Source organism: Poecile atricapillus, chromosome 20 (genome assembly GCF_030490865.1).
Source record: "Poecile atricapillus isolate bPoeAtr1 chromosome 20, bPoeAtr1.hap1, whole genome shotgun sequence".
In the NCBI taxonomy this organism is placed as follows: domain Eukaryota; kingdom Metazoa; phylum Chordata; class Aves; order Passeriformes; family Paridae; genus Poecile; species Poecile atricapillus.
The window spans coordinates 1,977,924-1,994,474 of record NC_081268.1 but is presented as its reverse complement, the minus strand read 5'-3'; the positions used below and the strand labels follow the sequence as shown (position 1 = coordinate 1,994,474).

The 16,551-nt window shown below is 42.3% G+C and overlaps 1 protein-coding gene across 7 annotated transcripts in view; it reads right to left on the bottom strand.

Moving 5' to 3' along the window:
* The window catches only part of DENND1A (DENN domain containing 1A), a 153,702-nt gene that overhangs the window by 18,253 nt on the left and 118,898 nt on the right, over positions 1 to 16,551 (bottom strand). For all 7 annotated transcript variants that reach the window (XM_058853400.1, XM_058853403.1, XM_058853401.1 and 4 more), the window contains exons 14-19: positions 16,009 to 16,110; positions 15,404 to 15,491; positions 14,836 to 14,876; positions 13,860 to 13,931; positions 12,738 to 12,794; positions 7,676 to 7,807 (exon numbers count right to left, since the gene is read on the bottom strand). In XM_058853400.1, coding sequence (XP_058709383.1) covers positions 7,676 to 7,807; positions 12,738 to 12,794; positions 13,860 to 13,931; positions 14,836 to 14,876; positions 15,404 to 15,491; positions 16,009 to 16,110 — 492 coding nt within the window. The remainder of the gene's footprint in view (positions 1 to 7,675; positions 7,808 to 12,737; positions 12,795 to 13,859; positions 13,932 to 14,835; positions 14,877 to 15,403; positions 15,492 to 16,008; positions 16,111 to 16,551) is intronic.

Sequence of the window (16,551 nt, the reverse complement as noted above, 5' to 3'; positions counted from 1 at the left end):
GAGTCATTCTGGTTCAAAGAAGCCTCACACATGTTGTTTCCATTTTGTTCCCGTGTAGTGAGGTCCTGGATAACGAAGGATCATGCTGCAGACAGTAACTACCTAAGGCAGGAGCAGGCCAGGATTCTGCTGATTCCTTTCCCACCTGCTCTGCTCTGGTCCTGCAGAGCTTTGCCATCCCTGCTCCTCGCTGGGCATTCCTTGGCAATTTGCTCTGGCACTCAGCACTGTTTGGGCAGGGGGTTCATTTGTTATGATTCACTACTCTAAACACACACCAGCTTTTTGTTCTGACAAGATGTCAGAAAAACCAAAGAAATTCCTACTCAGAGAATGGACTTTGAGTCCACTTCATTGAATTACTGTGACACAGACCATTGCAGCCCCTTTCACCTGCTCTTCTTGTCCCTTCTTGGTTGTTCATTGGGCAGCCTCTGGTGACTTCGCATAATTTCTTATTATTTCTTTGATATTTTGGCACCACTTTGCACTTAACTTTTTGCACCAGATTTTTTTCTGGACCCTGCAGTAACATCAGAATCCTACACTGACAATATCCACTCCTCAGTCCTAGATGGGTAACTCTGTGAACACACAGGGATGTTCCTGGTACTAGGAAGGAACACATCCTATGGACTCTGCACTGCACAATGGGCCTTACCCTGAAGCAGCACAACCTTCATTTGTCCAGGAGGAGAATAAAACCCCAGCTCTCTGTGATGCTGCTGCATAATGACAGGGCCAGGAAGGAAAACTGCCTTAACTCATCGAAGCAGGCCCTTTCTGGATTACAGCAAACCAGCAAGGAGGGCTTTTGTACAACTATTCACAGAGCTAAAACAGGAAAGAGAATCTCACCGAGATGATCATTTTTCCAGAGGACTTCTTCCAAAATGAGGTTCATTTTGCTGTGGTTTGTTTTCATTCTGCCTATTCCTCAACATACATGGATTGAGAGACATTTTGCAAAAAAATCCCAGACCCCAGGAATACATTTATCCCCATGTGTTAAAGCCTATCCATCTACTACCTCAGCAGAGTTTAAAATCACAGCTAATAGGTTAACAACTGCTTTTCTTCTGCTTCAGATGAAGAATATCAGAAAGCTGGGGGAATATTCAGCTTCCCAATTTGTACTGACTGCTCAGTGCTACTTGCAATGTCTGTTTGACAGGACTGACATTTTGTACCACTGTGAGATGGGAGAACGTGTGACATTTTTATTCATGGTGGCGTACGCCCTTGTAATGATCAGCCCTGGTCGATGTGCTTACTGCAGCAGCCCCGAGCCCTCGGAGAACAAACACGAGCCCGAGGTGCCAGCAGTTTGGCTGCCTTATTAAACACCACCAGGATTCTAACGAAGAGCAACTGCTGGAAAATCTCACTGTCAAATCCTCAAGGACATTGTCAACATGGAACTAACTACATATATTTTTCACTTAAAATACTAGAAAATCCAGCAATGCAATATCAAATTTAAAGAAAAAAGCCACAGTGGTTTGTGTGTGTTTTCTTTTTTAACTGGTCATTTTGCCAGCTTTATGTTGGCTTTCTGTGGTCCTGATGCTGGAATTCAAATCAGAGAGATCATGTAACCTACATGATTTAAAATGCTGGAAAATGGACATATCCCTTATTATCTCTTAACAGCTATTCCTCTCTAGCAAGTGGAATACTTGCACAGAAAAAAAAAAAAAAGAAAAAGAAAAAAGACATGGTCTCTCATTTTAGGAGTTCTATAAACAGTAATGATTCTCCGCTTCGCTCAGCTTCATCATTCACCAAGCCAGGCTGCATAACTGGGGGTACACTCTCCCCCACACACCCACAGGACATGGACCCTCTACCTGCAGCCTGGCACTCACAACTGTTTTATGTGGTATTCATCAGCCCAGCTCTGAAGGGCAAATCTAAAGAATGCCTGGCCAAACAAACAGTCACAGTGGGCTCAGCACTTAGAAGAATTATACCTTTCACATACTCTTTCCCTTTAATCTCCTAGTTTAATGCAGTGGCCCAGAGGTCAATTCAGACAGTTCTGGCCTAACTGCACATATCAACTTCATAAGTAATACATAAGAAGTTTCTGGATGCTGATCTACATTGATAGAGAAGCAAGTCATCCGTAAGACACTGTGAGCTCTCCTCAAGTTGTCAATCTAGGTGATTTGGGTAGCCTTGCATGTACTGATGTATTTATTTTCTGTGTATGTATTATTTATAAAGCACAACTCTCCTTCCACATGCCAGCAGTGATGGACCAAGATCCTCTCTACGAGATATTTATGGTTCCTCAGCAGAACAGGACTAACAAGGAGACTGCAGACACGTTACAGCTGCTGTCGCTTGTCACAAGGCCTGGGAGGCCGCTGTGCCAGCATTCCCCTCACACATCCAGGCAGTGAGCACCTGACCCAGGTACCCAGGGCAGCAGAGATTCTAACGTCCCCGTGTAAGGAGTGCTTCAAATACCCAGACAGCAGGAAAACACTAAAAGCCACAGTCTGCAATGTGTTTCTTCATGGCTGAACACGTGTGCTGGATGCAGACAGGGGCCACAATCTCACTGCAATGTGTGAATTCCTGCATGGCTTGGCACCAGGCCCCCTGCTGCAGTGTCACGAGGGACACAGACCCTGGGCACACTCTGCAGGTGCTGCTCACACTTGTCCCAGACTGCCACACATGGCCAGTGCAGGCATTCCCTAACTCCCACCCCATGGATTGCCATCTCTGCTAATCCTACACACCACAAAGCACAATTTCAATCCAATGCATCGTTGTCTTGTCCATTGACATTGGTTACACTCCTCTGACTAAGAACACAGTCCCCTGTGCACCTGCTCCCCAGGGCTTCCCAAGGAGCAGGCACAGCTGGGTTCTCTCCAGCCACTGCAGCAGGGGGGCTGGTGCCAAGCCATGCAGGAATTCACGAATTGCTGTGAGATTGTGGCCCCTGTCTGCATCCAGCACATGTGTTCAGCCATGAAAAAGCACATTGCAAAAGGTGACTTTTACTGAGCAACACTGAATTCCTTCCTGAAAAAAACAGGTAAAGGAGTGAGAACAAATGAGGGTAGAAGATATGCTTTCTGAAGACAAATTCATTTTAAAGAACTTACACTTTTGCTAAATTCATAAAAAATCAAATGGAGAGAGGGAGGAAACCCCATGTGGTTCCAGAGAAAGGAAATGGGAACCCACATTGCTCATCTATGGGGAAGAGTGGAAGGGAGGCTCATTTTCTTAATGAAGGTCCTGCTATTGTCCAAGCAGCTCAGAGTGGCCAGAACAGGAGCTGGCTCTGCAACCAGAGCATACAGTTACATGAATATTAGCAAATGAACTTGTTTTCCCCTTTCCCCTTTGGTTTCTACCTCAGTGCCACACAATGCCTGCTGTGATCCAGGGGAATCTGCTATTGTTCTGATGCACCTGGGTGTGAAGGGAGTCACAGGGTCTGGCAAAGGAGCCTTCCTCCCTTCCCTACTTCATCCCTTTTACCCTGGAGATAATCCCTCCTCTGCTGCCTCTGGCCTCAGCGATCCAGTTCTGCATTCCTGGAATGTAGCTGGCTGGTGTTCTCCCCATCTTTCCCCTGACCTCTTAATGCCATTTAATCTCCTGGAAGAAGAGCGCTGCCCTACAAAGCAGAGTTGTTTGTTCTGTGTGTCCAAGTGCAGACTGTGAGTAGGAAAAATGAACACACTCATTTACAGCAAAAGGGTTCAAAACAAATAACAGCAAATAAGATGGCAATTTCCATGCTGTGGCCTGCAAGAGTTTAACAGCAGTCAGAATGAGCCAGGGAAAGAACCCAGAGAAGCTTTTCCACAGTCAGACAAGCTGCTTCAGTACATTAGTGCATTTTCCATTTGTTTCATAGTTTTTTACATTAGTCTCCAGAGCACTGATTCTCTCTAGTTTGCATCAAGAGTGTAACATGATTGTATCTCCCTACTAAAGATATATGTGGAAGAGTCTTTTGTATTTTCTTAAGCTTTACACCTTTTGGTATATAAATGGAATTAAATATCCTATTTGCTAGTAAATAAAAACAAGCCATAGACAACATAAACCCAGCTAAGCTGACAAAAGACATTCTAATTATAACAGACACAATTAGAGAGCTGTACAGAACTGCCAGGATCACTTGCTTCTAATGAAATGATTCCCTTTCCAAACAAGTGATGTTTCTGGCAGCTTATCATTTGCTGGTTTAATTGTACTAAATCAGGGGTGCTACTGACTGTGGGAAAGCTCCTAAGGAGGAACATTCCTAAGTGTAGGTTTGATTTTGAAGTCCTTGGGCTCATGCTGTGTGCTCACACCACCCCTCCCAGACCAGTGGGAAGACTGGGCACAGGCACCAATCCTGTATGAACACTGTGGGTCCTGCCAAAGTAGCCCCAACAGCTGCTTGTTTGGACAAGGAACCTGTTCAAAACAGCCACCATGACACTATTCTCCAAACAGCTCAAAGACAACACAGACACATGTGCTCTACCTAAAAAGTACAAGTGTGGGCACGGAAATAAGAGGCCCAAGCCCCAAGTCCCAAATCACCTGTGTTAGTGTCCCACTCTGCCCTGGTCAGGGCTCACTGGGCTCCCAGGGCCTGCCCTGCCTGGCACACTGGGAAGGATCCTGAGGACAGCTCTGGCAGCTGAATATGCAGCACATGTTCAATGCTTTAAGGACATTTTGGTCAGCTTTTAAGGCAAAACCAGAAGAAAGCAAGGCTTAGGATTCATAGAATCATTAAAGTTGAAAAGTACTGGTAAGTCCATCAAGTCCAACCATCAGCCCAGCACCACATGAGATGTTCTCTGTAGCCCTGGTTCTTTCATAATAATTAACCTTACCCTTCCCCCAAACACAGAGCACTACTCAGAACTACAAACCTTCCATTTGAATCTTGGCCTTGGCTTGAAAATTCTTCCCTCTTCTCCCCACTCATTAAACCCTGAGCTGCCTGTCCTGCTCCTGCTACTTGTTGAGTACAGTTGCATTGTCCCAGAGCCCGTGGTGATAGTTCCTGTATTTGGTTGATGCAGGGATCAATAAGAAAGGTACACCCTGGATAAAGCACGCAAAGTCCCACCCAGGAAAAGCAGTGGTCTCATCCTCCCACAGTGTCTTACTAAGAACACTCTGTTTAGTTCTTTACTACGCTGCCCCAGGCTATCCGGCTAAAATCCTTCTTTTCACCATCAAGAGGAGTTTTCCCACAATGTTTTAGTATTACAGAAAGCATCATTAAAACAATTCCATAATAAACAAGGCTCTTCAATGGTGCCTGATCACCACCCACCAAGATGAGCCAGGACATACAGAATCTCCCTCAATCAGGTAATTACTGCCAAATTTTGGTGAGCCATCAGCTGAGGGGCTGTGCTTTCACAGGCATTTCAAGATATTTTACTGGTATTTTTTGTAGCCTAACAACTGCAGATACACAACAGTGTTTGGAAAAGCCAGCAACTCCCTCACTCTAGGGTGAGAGATAATGAGTTAAAATTAAAGGTTGTTGCTGGCTCGCTAGCCCATCCCCCTTTAGCTAATCTGTCATGTAATGAAGAGAAGCACCCAGCACAGGACAGCTCGCTGCCGGCTCACTTACAGCGAGCTGATTAAGAATGTTCAACCAACAGCAGACTGCAGACCTTTCCGAGGAAAATAAATAGACTGTATGCAAATGTGTTTGTCACTTTGACAGCACGTCTCAATTAAGGCCCGCGCGGCGGCGGAGCGCTGCAGCAGCGCTGTGGCCGGGCTCCCTGCACCGCCCGCCCCGAGCCGGGCCCTGACCCCCGCGCATGCATGCATTTTAAAGCTCGCTGCCAGCCGCACAATGCTGCGCTCCGAGAGAGCCCCTGACAATGAGAAAAAAGCCTCTTTCATCCTCTTCAGTTTAGAAGAGCTGTGAATGCACAAACAGCCCTTATTTCAGAGTTCTTGTGCCTTTTTAATTGTTCCCACCTTCTGTATTCTAGACAGAGTTAAAAGTGACATTAAAATCTCTGCCTTTAATCACGAGTTAGAAGCCATCTCCCATTTATACAGTAAATGTTGCTGCTTTTTTCCTCCCCGAAGCCTTAATCTATATTTCATAAACCTGAACATCTTTTCCTTTTGAATGAACGTACGATTTCATTTTTGTTTTGGCATTGGGCTATCGGGAAAAGCAGCGCCGTGCCGGGACGAGGGCTGCGAGTAACCAGCCCTACAACTGCTAAGTCAGATGGGTTTTTGGAAACCTACATCTGTAATGTGATGACAGCAGTAAGCACGTAGCCAGAGAGCCTCTCCCCACAGCCAGGGGTCAGGAAAGCTGATGTGTGTTTCCTTCGACACAGAAAAGTGATCATTAAAAAATTTGAAAGTGACTGTTAAAAAACCTCATGAATTTAAATTTGCACTTACAGCTCAGATATATATTTCATTAATCTACCATCATGTTTGAACTATCCATCGTTCACAAAAATCTAAAGGAAAAACTGAAAATAAATTGTAATATTATCTGATTTCTGACTGCTTCAAATGAAATGTAACATGTCCCTCCTGGAGCTAGATGGCTGCATTCCTCCAGTAGCCCCAATTCCTCTCAACTGTAGTGGCACAGAAAGTAATGTAAAAATAAATCTCTACTGAAAATACTTAATTGGAAGAGAATGATTTTTAAAAAGTCTCTGAGAACTTACATTTAGCACACCGGTGAAAGCACTGAGAAAATAAATCTAATTCTGAAATGATGCAGGCAACATTGCTCCAAGCACTGATCAGACCTCAGGTAGCCCCATCAGCCACACCAACTGGTTTCTATTCACAGACACTTCTCTAAAACCAGTTTGTGTCACATTTTATAATGTTTTACAATTACTTTAAAATTACACTTTGCTTCCTTAGAAGAAATCAGATATTCCCTCCTGTTTTCTGGTCAGAACAGTGTAAAGAATAAATACAACAAAAGAAAAGAGAACTGTGAACACAAATCATGTTATTTTTTGAGTCACGCTATACTTAATATGGGAACACTGGCAATCTGATAATAAATACTGGATGTTTTTCCATGAAAATCACAGCAACTACAACATTTTCTAAATAGGTAGCTCTTCAAATCCCCCCCCCAACCTCTGTTTTGCAGATGTCAAAAGAAGCATTACATGACTAACTAACGTGAACAGCTCAGCTGTCAATACTGAATACAGAGCACACTAACAAGCTATTAATTGATTTTTCCATCTTAATTCATCGCATTTAATTTTCAGAGTATGTTCAAATGCTTTAATAGTTGGACGTTCTGTATTGACACTAATGATCTGGCTAGATAAAAGGGGATGTTTTAAATTCTACACCCTCAGTCCCGAGGGCTGTAGCACCTTGCATGCTAAAACAGCTGCAAAATAGTTTATAAAATTACAATATTTATGCTTCACCTCCCATTAGCTTATGGGGTTTTTTCCTCAAAATTACTGTCTGAATAAATTGAATCAGCAAAACCCAAAAGATCAGATTTTGGAATCCCCTTCAAAGATACAACAAAAATAAAACTAAAATATCATAGTTCAGTCACTTAAATAATGAAGCTTTTGGCATATTCATTATCAGGATTTTTCTCTGAACTATTTTTGCTGAGTCACATGATTGAAAACTTTACACTAAGACCTACCTGACCAAAATGTACTGTGATTGGTCTTCTGTCCTCTCTTAATTTCGGGTCCTTCTTCTCAACCAGTGGCGATGGCGCTGTCCTTGGCAGGGGCTCCTCCGGCGCTGCCGAGCACCCGTTCTCAGCAATGTCCTGTGCGGTAGGAAAAGGTGAATAGCATGGCCAGGAACACTCCTGAGTGACGGGAAGGTGCACAAAGGAGACACTACAGGATAATGCTGACTAACAATTTGGATGTTAGGGGGAAAAAACACCAAAGTACAGAAAAGAAAACATCATTAGAATAAAACATTTCATCCATCAGAGCTTGTACACAACCCCTCTCTCCTCCCAGTACCAGTGGTGCAAATTGGACACTCGGTAAAATGTCTGACTTGAACACGCAAAAGCCAGAAAGTGCATGTGGAGAAAAAAAACATAACTCGGATTTTCTATTTTAGAAATGAATTCAACAGAAGCCCAGGGACAGGGCATCCTGCTCATTGTAAACCTAAATGAACTCAGTAATTCCATTAATGTACTGCACAGTATTATCCATAGCAGAACAATTACTGGTGGAAGTGGCAAAGAGAGATGGAACTCAGAGCTTAGTTAGCTTTGCATTTCATCTTGGAGCCTGTGTGCACTGAATATGCCTCCAGGAGAGGGTACAACACCAAGGGTTGCCTGGCAGAATACTTTTTGTTTGCTTTGACATTAGTTCTCATCTCCAGAAGTGAAGTGACCCACCAGCCCAGGTGAGAGGACTTGGCAAGTGCAGGCACAGAGTGTGTAATACAGGTTCTGAAAAAGACAAAGGACACATTCCTGCAGACACCAGGAATCAGAGAAGGAGCAAAGAGTTTGAAAGTGAGTTGAGAAACAGTCTGTAACACAGTGGGCCCCAAACCTTACATCTCTGCAACAATGCCAAGGAAATAATGCTGGGTAAATATGGAGAGAAGGCTGCAGAGGCTGGAGCTCTGCAAGGCTGACCTGAGGGTGGCTGCTGCCACCGGCAGGGCTTTGATTCCCTGACCTCTGACACGGCCCCGCGAGCCCCTGGCTCGCTCAGGTACAATAATGAGCCGTGTAAGCTGATGGCCAATTAGAAATGGTTCCTTTGGACACACACTGACCTAATGTGTTTAGGTCAAATGAAACAAAAAGCTGGATGGACTTTCTAAGGAGCTTTGTCTGCTCCACAGAGAAGATGAGACCCCTCTTTAGATCCAGCTGGTAGAGCAGTGGTTCCCCAATACGGGCATAAGGATCATGGAGAATTAACAACTTGTTAAGGTCAAACTAGAGAGAAAAACTTTTTCTTTCCCCCGCCCTTCAGCTGCACAATGCCACCTTGTCTTGAAAAGGTACAACAAAGTCCTCCGAATTAGTAACAAAGAGCCCCAAACAAGGCATTGACAAGAAACCAGAGTGTCTGTCAAACTCCTGCTCCAGCTCCGGTCAGCAGCGAGCCCCCTAGGAACCTGCTCAGCTTGGGATCACACAGCCCATGGCAGCACCACTGCCTGCAAAGGCACCAATCACAAACCCTATTTACACATTTCTGTGGGGTGAAGACACGCTGGAAGTGCCTGGAGCTGCCAAAGCCCCAGCACGCCCAGGGCCACCCAACCTGCGCTGAGCAGGGGCTGCTCCCGGCCCTGCAGAGCCCGCGGCTCTGGCTCCAAGCAAGGCAGCACACAGCTGGGAGGCAACGGAAAGCAAAGCACCTCCCCAGGCAAATCCCCAAAGAACCAGAAAAAGGACACAGAAGTTTGGACATGAGAGGAATGGGAGGAGATAAAAGATAGAGAGATTAAGCCATTAAGCAAAATCCACTCAGATGTGCAACGATCACTGCAAATCCTTGGGCTTTTATTGCTATAGATTGCCTCTACTTCTCTGATTATATAATTGCATATAAAAGATACCATGTTCCTAAAGCCTACTTCCACCATGTTTGGTCCACAACCTTCCAACAAAACCATAATATATTTTAAAAAAAACCTGCTTAATAAAATATGAGCATTAAATTATTTGATTCCTCTCTATTTTTTCAACATCCTCAAAAGGCAAACAAATAATCAATATAGCTTCACTCATTAAAGCAAAATCTGCTTCACAAAAGTTTGTTTTCTATCTTCAATGAAAACACATTTGAGTTAAAAAAACAGTGAAATTTGATCTTTTTTGTAATGTAATTTGATCTAAGTTTTGTAATGGACTGCAAACACTGGCTAGGGAGGAGCAAAACACATTCTGAATGTCTTGAACATTGTGCAGGTTGTGTTATAAAGCTCTAAATTAGTTGTTTCTAGAATACCAGGCCACACAGCGCTCTAGTAACTAAAATTATGTTGAATATATTAATGCCAAGTACCCAAGCATTTATATAAATTGTCTTAGCCAGAGCTTTCAGTAAGTTCCATTCTCCTGACTGAAAGTTGAGGATGGTACCATTCATATTCCTCCTTCTTCCTAATTCTATGCAGTTAAGCTTCAAATGAGCCACTAACAGAGGGACTTGACCACCATGGGTTGGTTTGTGAGATGGAAAGAGGCAGCCTTTGCAAAAAAGAAAAAAAAAAAAAAAAAAAAAAAGGAAAATGGAAAAGAAAAAAGAGAAAAGAAAAAAAAAAAAAAGAGAACTGTATCAAAACTAAAATAAAGCTACCAGGCTGTATCTATTAACAATTATTTGCTCTCACTCATAAGAATCCTCTGAAAACTATTTCTGTTTCTTTGAAATACTGCACCACAAATGAACAAGGGATGGAAATGGAGCACCATTCAATCTCCACTATCATATTAAAGAAGGACCTTACACACACCACAGTGACCTCTCAACAGGTCAATCCTGCATTTCTCATTTGCAATTCAAACCCAAGACTGGAGCAGACCAAGGGCAAAATGGGCTCTTGATTATATTTAAGAGGTCACCATTGCTATGCAGAGTTGGAGGAAGCAGAACCTCCAGCTTTATTGCATTTTTAAATTCTGTCTTGTACTGAAGCTGCTCAGATTTGGCAGCAAAAACTGGAAAAGGGATGTTTATATTTGACTTTTCCTTACCAGGGGCCTGCATACTTGCTATATTAATAATAGAAAATAGTATTTTAAAATGCAGTGGATAGTAAGTTCAGTTTAAAAATAACCTTAGGTTACTCTTAGAAGATGAAAGATTAGCATCCCAAATTGGGCAAAAAATAAGTATTTAATGATACCAGAATGTCAGACAGTTAACACTTACACATGCCAGTGAAGAAACACAGGATAAATACAATGGTCTTACATAAAAACTGGGGAGGATGCATTAATAGACCTGTGCATAACAGACCCATAATGGAGCAGCACAGACATTTAGATTAAAAATGAAGGTGACCAAAACAACGTTTGCTATTTTTATCACTTTTAACAGAGCAATCCCTAATTTTAGTTACCTTCCTACCTGCATTCACATGGAGAAGAGGATGGGATAGAAAAGGACAGAATAATTAAGGAAGGAGAGGTAAAGCAGTGTGTGTCACCTACTCACAGCTATCTCTTGTGAAAGCCTATGTTGAACAATCATGTTCAAGCATCTCACTTACAGATACACCACATAAGGAAGGTGAAACAAAATTGGGCCATTTACTTGTAAATGTTATGTGTGTTTTTTAAAGAGATGCTTGCTGCTTGACAGACCAGGAAGACAACAATAATAATAATAAAACAAAGCAGTGACTGAATGAGGCTTTTCTCAGACTCGTATACAAATGTCACACAACAGCACACAATTCTATTAGCATTTAAAATGCAGGAAAAAAGTCTGGTCATGTTACACAGCTCCAGCTGCTTTAGAAACACACAGAAGGCCAAGGATTTTATTATTTAGGAAGGTTATGGCCAGAAGTGAAACACATGTAAGGACATAAAGAAATCCATGTACAAGAAAACTGCTTCATGTTTTTATTGTTTTCAAATTATACCTACAGTGGTCATATATAATGTAGACTAATAAAATAGCATAAAAGCATCTGAAGCAACTTTATCTTCCCTGAGATTCTGCACAATGTCTGGACTGTTCAGAGAGGGATCAGCAGCTGGAATGTACACAGGCAATTCCTCACTTCAGCCCGGCTGCACAGAAACCCCTTTGGAGGAACAGGCTGGTGGCAGGTTCAGGTGCATTTCTGTCTGCCCATCAACATTTATAGCCCTAATTTTAGAGGATGGTCTAGAAATTTAAAGAAGAAATTTACAGAGGGAGCACAGGTTAAAAAAAACCCACCCTAACTCCTATGCAACAAATTGAATACAAATTTCTGAATAAGAACTTCAGTTCCCTCAGCAGGTCAGCTGCCTGGCTTTCTCCATGACTCTGAGAGCTCTGATGCACAGAATAAAGGGAATATCTGCAATAACCCATCTACTCATGAGGTGTGTGCCAGTGTGACTGCACCTCTGGTTTAAAAGGAGCAGCTGGGATTGGATAACACATCCTCAAACACAGCGCAGCAGTTGGGAATTGCGCTGTTTACAAACACACACACAGATCTGGGAAACAACAAACAGTTTGGGTATTTGTTCCTGCAGTAATTCCAATTGGCAATGGACACCAACTCTAATAAATTCTTTCCTGTCTGAACTTTGCAGTAGACATTCAAGAAATGCAGAAATCCCCTTCCCAATGGCAGACAAACATGATGCTATTTTTCCTGACTGATTACTGTAAAAATAACAATGATTTGCCATTTGCAAAAGGTTCCCTGCCAGAACTGCAGGGAAGTGCTCCCAGTCCACATGCAGTCCCCTCACAAAGTGCCCCAGCACGAAGGACAGGAACAGGACCTTTGAGTGCAGAACTCTCAATTTTCTGGCTTTTGTGGGTTTAAGTCAGAGCTTTAATGTATTTGAAGACAATTTTTTTTTTTTGTCTGTGAATATTTATAAGTGTGAAAAATCCAGGACAGCTGGTAATGCATTTTGAAGTGTGCTAACAACACTGTATCAAACAGCTTCCTATTGATCACATCATGCTTTCAGTGGCTAAGGATTTCAGACGTGGTGCTTATACATTTTGAATAAGAACTTCAAGTACCTTTTGCTTCAAGCGGTTTTTCACTTCTTTTATTCCCATTTTTGCATGATCTTTTGCCTGCATGAAAAATTAATTTAAGTTAAAATTCCCTTCTATTTCCAGCAATGACTGAGTTTGTTTTCAGTTAATAAAAATGGCAATAAAAAGATGTAACAGGATACTGAAAACACATTAAAACAAACAGAAAGCTAAAAAGACCCCAAATAAACAAAAAACACCACCCCACCTTTGTTGCAAAAATTTTGTTTTCCCTGTTTTGAAGCTACAGACATCTTTCATCTTTTTGCATTCCACAGCCTCAGTGTTCCCCAGTAAGTATTTATCTTTGCTATAAATATCTTCTCTTCCACACTGGCAGCGAGCCTGCAAACTCTCCTTGCAGTGCTCTGGATGCCAGCTCCATTTAGCAGAGCCAATCTCATCCTACTCCTCTCTCTCAGCCTGGAGGAAGGCAGGAAAAAAACAAAGTTTGAATAGTTATCTCAATGCTGTTTGTAGCATTATTTCCCAGAACTGAGCATATAAGAAATCCTCACTTGTTTCTGTGCTGTTTGATCTGGCAGAGTGGAGCTGGCAGCCACACACGATAGCACAGCAACACACCAGCTGTTTGTTAACAGCACTGAAAACACTTCCATTTAAAGAATAACTCAGTAAGTTGGGCTCTAAATAAGCAGGTATAAGAAATCTCCAGGGAAAATTAATTGACATTTAGAAAAGATGGAAACAATTTGGAAAATGAGAGGATTCCCTTATTTCGATGAAGCTGCAAGCAGGGAAAGCTGAGGTAACAATGATTTCCAACAGAGCAATGATGAGATGGTAGAGCTGCCTAGCAGAGCACACTGGCACTATTTCCCAGAAAGAGTTCTGTGTAATAAATGGAATTTATCATCTGTACTTTCAAAAGAACTCACAAGTTCCCATTGTCCTTTGCATTTCAATTGAGTTTAAATTCAAAATTACTTTTTCATTTAAATTTGAAATTTGAATGAATGTATATGTTGAGTAATTTTGTGAGTCCAATAAAAATGGATGTAAATCTTGAGTCTCATTTGAAAGGTTAAAACAGAATTGTAATCAGACTCTTATCTCAGTAGTAAGCCAGTACTCAATACTTACAAACTTATAGACAGTTTTCATGGCGGGGTTAGCCTTGGTCTTTACTGTGTTTAAAATGGCTCCACTTCCTTTCTGTAATTATAGTAACAAGGGAAAAAATGTTATCAAAGCTCTATAAAGCAAACAGCAATCTAAAATCCACCATTCTTAACTTAAAATAACAGAGCATTAACTATCTTTATTGGCAGAGCTGAGTATGGAAAGGTCAGATTTAAAGAAAAAGACCCAAGGAAAACCCCTCTGAATGTTGCTCTGCTTTTGCCCAGTTCTGTTTAACACAGCACCTGTCCAAAGGACAACTCATGTGCCTCCCAAGAGCCCCTGCCTTACATGTCTCACAAACTCCTGTGCCTCCACTCACCTCAGGGGTGTCCTGTTATATTCTACTAAAATCCTAACCAAGTTTAAAACACAAGTATCCTGAGCAGCACTCAATGTCTGAGCCAGAGACTGTGCCTCAGCAGAGCTTGTACATTCAGTCTGAAGAGGGAAGATCTGTTTTTATTTTGCTCTTTTCCTTTCCCTCATCCCACAGTCCTGTTTATCACACATGGTGCCTTTTTAAGATACAAGTAGTTGATAAAGGAATAAACTGAGAGAAAATTAAATCTAACTCCAGTCATAAACATTAGTTCTAGAACAGCTGAATTTCATGTGATGAATATAATCAAAGTGATACATCAGCTGCAATGATCTGTTCATCTGGTTGATGTTTCACACCCCTGCCACACCCCACAGACTATTGCTGTACGGCACCTTGCTGAGAAACACAGGAGAAGGACAGAACCCAAGGAATTAAACCCCGGCTAATGTTGTATTTCCTACTTTCAGTGCAAAATTACATTTCCAGAGATCAAATTTGATTATATGCAATTAGATGTAAACAGCTTTTAGATTTACTGTCTCTGTCACTACATGAAAACCTTCAAGGGGCCAGCCCCAGTTCAGGGTGTCTGGCAGGATCTCGTGTGCTTACCCTCACTGTGGACAGCCACTGGTGGTACAGTTTGTCGCTACCTACAGAGAACCAAACACACAAACAAACAAATTGTAACCCTCTGCTGAACAGAAAACAAGCTCAAAATGTGAAGTGTTGACATTTAGTGTTTCTGGAGCGTGGACAGAGCAGGACAGCTAGACTTTTCTTTCAGGAGAAAATGTAACATTGATGAGGGATTTACACTTTCCTTTTTTCTCTGTGTTGTCTCAGACATAGGAGAACACAGATGTTTTTAAGTTCACTAAAAGAAGTCTGAGGTGGTTCTGGGTAAAGCCAAGATTTTTCCTCCAATGCAAGAACTCTTAGTTGTACTTTATTAAAGTGGTAACGCTGAGTATTTTAAAGACTGAACAGACATTACTCAGACTACAATACATTATTAAAAGCTCTTGACAGAGGAAAGAACAAAAATTTAAGACATTTCAGGCCACCAGGATCACTAAGCCACTGTTATTTACCTAGCAGCAATGATCAATTACATCATGATAACCCACAAATGGTAAGCCAACAAAAGTGTCTGAAATTACATTAAAATATTTATTACCTGCATATTCTCCCATATTTATCTCCTCTTCAAACACATCGCTGAAGCCCTCCCCAGAGTTCAGCAGATCCAGACGCCCATCAATGAACTGCATCAGCATCAAAAGACAGAAACACATCAACCATCCCATTCTTCATCTTTTCAGAAGGACTTTATCCTTCATTAGCTGGAATAACCTCAATGTTTGCATTGGGTAGGAACTCAGAATGAAAATACCACCCAATCTGGCACGATGTTGACCACTGCCCAAAGGTGTGTGGCTTTGCTGAAAACCAGTACTCATGCTTGGCTACACATACATGTTTTTAGCTGCCCTAAAGCAGTAGTTCTCTGTTCAACAGTAATGTATTCCTGGACAAAGTTTACAGGATATATCTTGGGTCTAGGTATGCTCAGGTAAGAAAAACCCTTGAGCTCAGAGACCATTAGTGGGAAAACCCATCCACCTCTCAATATCCAGAAAGCCTCAGCACCCGAGTCTGACAGAAGGCAGCAAGCAGGAATTGAGGTGCTGCACTACAGGATCAAGGGATATAGAAACAGCCCCCCAGACCCCAGCTGAATTGTTACAGAATCTGCTTCCCATGCATCACTGGAGGCAGTACCTGCTTGAAGAGCTGGAGCTGGATGGCGTTCTGCAGGAACTGCCTCATCACAGACGAGCGGTGGGACACGAACGCTTCTTCGCAGAAAGTGATGGGCTCACCCTGGAGAGTTCAGAGCATTAAACACTCAAACAGCCCTGACTGAGTCCCTCTGAATCCACTGCCTGCACCTGACCTTCTTCCCTTCTAAAGTAGACAGGTAAGGAACATAGGCCTTACCTAGCAGTGAGTAAACTGTACTTTATTTGCAGGTCCCAACCACAGGAAGGAAAGATAGGCTGGAAAATTTCAGATCATCAAAATAAACCAGAGTGGCTTTACACACTTTCTGCTAAAGCTGAAGAACTTTCATCATTCAAAAAGCCAATATTACTTACTGTCCCCACAATATGACACACGGTCATGTGAATTCTGTATATTCTGCTTATCTGCCTCAGCAGAGCCAGCACAAACAGGTCAGGAATGTCCACTCTGTTCCCTCCACAGCTCTGAAAAACTCGTATTGGAGGAGTGGAATTTCCCTTTTTCACAATCTTGTTGGCA